Here is a 7,524-nt window from a genome sequence, read left to right as displayed (position 1 = left end):
TATGACGAGTATTAAAACGAACGAATTTTTATAACAAAACTATTATAGAAAAGAACATTTAAGAATAATTCACACGATGTAACGCGAATATATTTCTTTACAATCTTATATTATAAAATCATATTATATTATAAAATTATGTCGCGCAAGCGGATATAATTTTCTGAATCACGGATCTTTCTATCATGGATGATTTCAATTTCCTCTTTGAAGCATCAAATACAATATACATATTTATTCGTATGTACGATTAGATGCGTATCATATATACTGTCTGATCCGCGTTCTCTCATTACACACGCGTACATGTGTACGAGGGTAACGCGAGAGTACATACGTATGACGCGTACATATACGCGTTACATATGTATATATACATATGTGAACGGCAGGTAATAATGCTCGCACGTGTATGTACAAGAGTATCGGAGTATCGGAGAGGTGCTAACATCGTCGAGAGGTGCCGCAATTACGCGATCGTGCGTATTACGTGCGTAAATCCGGCTTTTGTTCGTGCGTTGCGTTCCATTTCTCTGTACGACGCACGATTAGCCTGAGGTCGATTAATCACGCGACCTTTTGCATTCGCTTCTCATTGAGATCCCTAATTTTGCACCGATCATCGACGTTTCACCTCGATAATCCGTCTTTGGGCGCGGTCGATTTATCACTATTGGAAATACGGTCGCTTTAAATTGAAACTGTCACAAGGCTGTTCGAGAAGTTCGCGCGATGTATATACTTCGTTATTACCGAGAGCGCGAACTTTATCGAGGCCATCTTTTTGCACGAGTTCTTTTCTAATTCTTATTTCTTTCTCGCTTCTCTTACAAAAACTACTACGCAAGATTTAGCGCGGGTTTTCACTTCTGTATTCCTCGGACGCGTTAGGTTTCCATTGTTTTAATGCCATTTGCCGCACCTGCAGCCGCACGATATTTTAAATTTTAAATGATTAAATATCCGCTTCTAATGCGAATGTGATTTACATGTTGCGCGTTTACATTTCCAGTGCCAGTGCTGTAATAGCTGTTGAGCTGGAAATTTATCGTCGGATATTATCATAAAAATGTATCAACTGAAGGGATGATCTTAAATCACAGAAATAATCGCTGGTACTCGGGAACAAGAATTGCCAAGGTTAATTAAGCTCGGTCATATCAATTAATTTCGCGATCTACAAATGTGATTTCGAGTTGTGTGGCGTTTTAAAAACAATTCATATTCTAAATTATTCAGCATTTTCCCAGATTATATCAATTATGTAATTGTATATTATTTTTATATAGATGCATTTTTAAACTACTATCTACCAAAATTTATTTAAATTATCAAAATTATTTTTTATTTATTTAAACTTTAATCTGCTTCAAAATTAAATTTATATAATTTATATTTATTTATTTTTAGATATATATTTTTATAACGATAGTTTAAATTATATAGAAAATTTCGCGTTAGATGTGTATATAAGAAAGATAATTTGCAAAAGATTAGTGTTAAATTATTGAGGAACTTTAACTCTTTAGACAATAATGCCTTTATTAAAAATATAAAAATACATTTTTTCAACATCCAATTGATTACCACATTATTTAATAATCTAGTAATTATATTAATTGAATTCAATAGTGGATTTTCATTACTCATCGAATAAAATAAATATTACAAGTAATTTACATAAAACTTGTATTCGGTACAAGTAATTTGGTTCCATCTAATCAGTATAATGAGGTGGAAAATACATAGTTAAAAGTTTTCTTTCTCTCTCTTTGGATCCTTTTCTCGAAGAAACTCAGTATTTTTCATTCGCATCGCGGATTGAGGTTTGAAAAAGTTTCAGAGTGAGCAGAGGGATAAAAGGAAGGTGATAAATTCCGCGAATGCCAACAGACGAGTCAAACTGCAAAAGGGAGCTTCAAGATCTTGAGGAATTTTGATTGTCGATCATGCGAACGTAAATTCTGTCTTGCTTGTTTTTTTCTTCAGATTTATAGAAGACATATTGATTCCTGTGATATATATACGAGAATTATAAATATTATGTAAAAAATATGTAAAGAGCTTGTTTGCGTTTTAAAATTTTGAAATACTATCTTTATTCGTACTATCTTTTTATTAATTTTTATAATATAGTATAATACGGTTTTTATAATATGCAATAATATTTTTATAATATATGGGCAGTATAAAATGTACATTATTTAGTAATAATATCAAAAAGAAATTAAAAAGAATTACAATTATAAAAATATAAAAAAGTAGAAGAATAATATCTCCCAAAAGTCTAACCGCCTACTCGAATACGCGGTTTCCTTCCTTCTCTCTCTCTCTCTCTCTCTCTCTCTCTCTCTCTCTCTCTCTCTCAATAAATAAATAAATAAGTATACATATATATATATATATATATATATATATGGGTTGGGGAAAAAGTTTCTTTATATTTTCCGATAGATGGCTTCAGGATTGCATAACTCCGGTAATTTTAAACGGATCTGGCAATATGTGCATTTTAAAGGTGATATATTATAGAATAATAAAAAAAAAGTTGTGATATTTGTTTATTTAGTCAAAAGTTATTGCGTCTTGAAAATGAGTGAAAATGAAGAAGAAATTCAATACATTTTGAAATTTTATTTCAAAAAAGGGAAGAATGCGACTCAGGCTGTTAAAAAAATTTGTGATGTTTATGGACATGATGCAGTATCAGTACGTGTAGCACAAAGCTGGTTCAACCGTTTTCAATCTGGAAATTTTAATGTCAAAGATGCACCTCGCTCTAGTCGACCAATCACTGGAAAAGTCGATGAAATCATAGAAAAAATTGAGCAAGACCGGCACATTAGCAGTCATGATATCGGAAAAGAACTAAACATCGACTACAAAACAGTTTAAAACCGTTTGGAGAAAGCTGGATACAAAAAAAAGCTCGATGTTTGGGTGCCACATAATTTAACAATGAAAAATTTAATAGATCGAATTTCCATTTGTGAATCGTTGCTAAAAAGGAACGAAATCGAATCATTTTTGAAACGGCTCATTACGGGCGATGAAAAATGAATCACGTACGACAATAATGTACGAAAAAGATCGTGGTCAAAGCAAGGTGAAGCTCCTCAAACGGTGGCAAAGCCAGGATTCACGCCAAGAAAAGGGATGCTGTCTGTATGTTGGGATTGGAAAGGAATCGTTTATTATGAGCTGTATCACAATATATATATATAGATATATATATATATATATATGGCTTTTAGAATTTTTAAACCTGTCGCACTCAAATGAAAAGTTCACCGATATCTATATCACTTAAGCAAATACACTCCGTCAATGTTGACAAAAAATAAAAAAAAAATCATGTTTTACACGCGTTCGAGATTCTTAGCACGTGCGAGTTTTCCCCCTTTTTTCCACCGACGATTCCACGGTCATGCGTGTGCAAAGCAGCCACGTGAAATACAAACTGGATTCCATACTTTGCTTTTTCCTCGCCGTTGACAGATAAATAATGACTTTTTTTTCCACGAGTATTATTTCTGCGCGATTATTTATTTCAAATAAAAATCGAACAGACAGGAATAAACATTATAAATTATCGTTTCGATACTTATGAACAATAATTATTTCTCTGTCTGTCTGTCTCTCTCTCTCTCTCTCTCTCTCTCTCTCTCTCTCTCTCTCTCTCTCTCTCTCTTTCTATCTCATACACACACACACACAGTACAATTAAAATTAAATATATATTTTGATATTTAAGATTTTTGGCTGATCTGTAAATATAGGATTATTAGGATAATAAGCATACATAAATAAAATAGTAATATTAATCATACCAAAATTTTTGCTTAAATCTGGTTGTTTTATAAAAAATAAGAATATTAATCAATTATGCTAACAATAAATAATAAATAAATATTATACATTTTTCTCAATTACATTGCATATTGTTTGTTATTTATTAAAGAATATACATTCTTAAATAATATACATATTACGAGAATATATATATTACATTATTACAAATATTTATAGATATATTCATCGGTCCGTGTTAAATAGCTCCTGTACTGAAATAAAATGTTCCCGTTCTGCAAAAAACGTATTATATATTAATATTTCTTACTATCAGCTACTACATACTAAACATTTTCTCTCATTATATATATATATATATATATATATATATATATATATATATATATATATATATATATATACACACACACATACATGTGTGTGTGTACTTTGCTTGTTATACAAAATTTAATTAAATAAACTTTTAATTATTATCTTACACATTCAAAGCATTATATCCAATACCAGTGTGCAGGTTGTTTTTACATTCATTTTCTTCATAATCATCATACGAAGAACACTTTACTGCAATAAATTCCTTAGGTTGACGTTTCGATTTTGCATACAGTTCAACTGCTCTTTCATGACTGCAAAAATCTAGCAGTAACAGAGAAAAATAATTATAGTAGTTGGTAATTTAAGTCTTTATAATTTTATGTCGACACAGATCCATGCTATAATTTTGGATAATTTTCCGCGTAATTTTCCGAACACTCCAAGAAATAATTAACCGTAATTGACCAATTACTAGTATTACATTTGGATAAAATTCTTTAAATAATATAAAATAAGATACATATGGTTTTGATATGAATTTGTTGATATTTAAGATGTAGATATTAATGTAATATTAAAATAATATTAAAATAAAATATTTAATAGTGATTTGTATTTACTAAAATTGATTTACATTGTAAAGAATTTTAATAATATATTTAGTCATTTTGATTATTACCTCTCGGACTTAACGGTATACCAAACAGTTTACAACCAGGTTGAGGAGGAAAGCCCCCATTTGCATAATACTCAGCTGTTCCCATAAACGTAAAAGTGCCATATCCGCCCATGTCCGTATGAATGACATCTATCCATGTCGCATCTGTGGACTTGAGATAGCATCCAGGAAGATAAAAAAGAGGATTTGCAGGATCCAATCCTATGATAATTTTCCATTAAGAAAATTTTAGAATACAATGTTAAATTGTAAATTATTTAATAAATTTTTTGTCAGTTTAATTTTATGTTCCCTTTAAGGTCAAACAACTTATGAAACAGTTTATTTTAAAATTGATGTTTTTGGTATATTTAAGAATATTTTTTTTAAAAAGAACACCATATATACAGGGTGTCCGGTAATTACCGTCTCACCTCTCTAGGACAGATAGGGCAGATCAAACTGAACATAAAAGTCCTGTACCATTTTGCGATTTGCGCAATAATTATTAAACTATTAATTAAAAACGCTCAGCAAACGATATTATATATATATATATATATATATATATATATATATATATATATATATATATATATATATTATAATCCCGAAAACCATAAGTTCTTTTAATTCTATTTTAACATATGATATACTCTTATGTATAAATATGTATAAAAAACTAAATACTTTTGATAATTGCAAAATCTTTAACATATTGTATATTTTCATAAAACGCGTAAAAAACAATAATGAAACATATGCTGAGCGTTTTTAATTAATAGTTTAATAATTATTGCGCAAATCGCAAAATGGTACAGAACTTTTATGTTCAGTTTAACCTGCTCTATCTGTCCTAGAGAGGTGAGGCGGTAATTACCGGATACCCTGTATAATACTTTTATAAAATAAATTTTTTGATATTATTAATAATAATATATCATTAAGCACTCAATATAGCAACGGGTTATAAATTAAAATACCTGTAATTTTACACATATAAATCTGCCATTAAATGCACATGCAGACAATTGTCATGTATTAACATAATTTATTAATATAATCACTAGTTAAAAAACTCTCATATGTCTTCAAGATTTTAAAACTGATTACCTGTTATGCGAGGTATCACAAATTTATTGCATTTGCCAACAAAACCAGCTATATGAGCACCCAAGGAAAATCCAATAAGATAGATTTTCGATACGTCAAGACCATTTTTCACAAGCAATTGTATACTTCGAGCGAATAAACTGCCTATTTTTTCAGCATTTTTGAAACAAGTCCAGTAAAAGCCATTAGAATATCTGCTCCAATCGAGTAATACAACATTATCCGTTCTTCCATGACAAAGTGCTGATAATGTAAAGAATTATCCTTTTGTATCTTTTCTTTAAATATTTATTATAATATATAATAATCTAATTTATTAATATCTTAATAATAATCTAATTGCATATTGTAATAAGAACGCCATACCTTTCAGCATTAATTGAACATTTGAATCATTCGCAATTTGATTAAATCCAAATATATAAAAAATTACTCGTTTATCTTCCAACACATTCAACAACCCTTCTGGCGTTGTGATGGGATAGTCAATTGTTGCAGAAGTTTCATTATCACTGAAAAATAGTAATTAGATTAGTAATTATTAGTAATTATTATTTTAAGATATTTTGTCGCAGATATGAACCACTTGTAATAGACGAGGTTGACACCAGTCGCAAAGTCTGAATCCGGTTGGTCACCTATAAAGAATTACATGAAATAATATTAGTATGTTTGACGTTTGTGAATAGTGCTAGGAAATATTTTGCAGAGAAAACAGATTATCTTACAGTTACACGATGTTTGACAATAAATTATCTTTATCACGAAGAATAACAGAACATAAAGGTATAAAACACCTGATGTTAACATTCTGAATGGAAAAAAGTCCACGAATTGTCAAAAATGCACCTATATTTCCAATACGAGTTTTGAACAATGTTTGGAAATTACCGCTTTTATGTATAATCAGCATCCTTATCATTATTTTCGATCAATAACAGACGTCTAGATGGTGGAAGCAATTATGTAAATATCCTATATGCGCGTCTTATTATGCAGTGAAAAATATATTTTATCTTTATAATATATGTTATTTTTACGTAGACTGGACACATGACGCAAATAAATATAACTTTAAATAAAAACAACTTACGTGCATATTTCGAAGTACATTGTATTATAATTTTTCTGTCTAAAAAACTTAGAAAATGTAAAAATTTGCTGTTATTATGTGTAACTTGAAGCAAAATATTACTGTTTCTTGATATTTTTCAATATCATTTATATTATAGATATATTCTATATAATTTATATATAATAATAATAACAATTATGGGACATCTATATTATGCATATATTTTCTATTATTCAAATATTATCAATTTCAATTTTCTATATTATAAATTCATACTCAGACTTTTTATCAAATTTTATCAAATTTAGAACATAATAGTTTTATTTAAATAATAAACAATTTAAATTTCTTCATATGCAAATTATACACAGATATTATATTTTCAGTCTATTACGTGTTACGCACTTTTATATAAACAATTAGGTATTTACTTTGATTTATTTAAAATGTTGTTAAAGAAATCATAAGAAGATGAGAATAATTTTCAGAGAGTCTGCCTCTTATATGTGTAGGTATACATATATTTGGAATGACATAAAACTTTGTATAA

At 29.0% G+C, this 7,524-nt stretch overlaps 1 protein-coding gene across 1 annotated transcript; it reads right to left on the bottom strand.

Annotated features, from left to right (window-relative positions):
* Window positions 1-3,946: 3,946 nt before the first annotated feature.
* LOC140666782 (lipase member H-like) lies at window positions 3,947-6,778 on the bottom strand. The gene is made up of 7 exons (XM_072894320.1): window positions 6,628-6,778; window positions 6,483-6,537; window positions 6,266-6,411; window positions 5,900-6,142; window positions 4,808-5,008; window positions 4,293-4,449; window positions 3,947-4,085 (listed from the first exon to the last, which is right to left on the bottom strand). Exons 1-7 carry the CDS (start codon window positions 6,707-6,709, stop codon window positions 4,049-4,051), a joined length of 921 nt encoding a protein of 306 aa, XP_072750421.1. The 5' UTR covers window positions 6,710-6,778; the 3' UTR covers window positions 3,947-4,048.
* Between the last annotated feature and the right edge of the window lie 746 nt (window positions 6,779-7,524).

The sequence above is a fragment of the Anoplolepis gracilipes genome, chromosome 6 (assembly GCF_047496725.1).
Source record: "Anoplolepis gracilipes chromosome 6, ASM4749672v1, whole genome shotgun sequence".
In the NCBI taxonomy this organism is placed as follows: Eukaryota; Metazoa; Arthropoda; class Insecta; order Hymenoptera; family Formicidae; genus Anoplolepis; species Anoplolepis gracilipes.
This window is presented reverse-complemented; position numbering and strand designations above follow the sequence as displayed.

Excerpts from the sequence above, each read along its gene's own strand:
- LOC140666782 (XM_072894320.1), bottom strand. The coding sequence starts at position 6,709 with ATGTTAACATCAGGTGTTTTATACCTTTATGTTCTGTTATTCTTCGTG. Across the intron at positions 6,538-6,627 it reads TTGTCAAACATCGTGTAACT|GTGACCAACCGGATTCAGAC; the intron begins GTAAGATAATCT and ends AATTCTTTATAG. Across the intron at positions 4,086-4,292 it reads GGATATAATGCTTTGAATGT|AACGGGAACATTTTATTTCA; the intron begins GTAAGATAATAA and ends CGTTTTTTGCAG.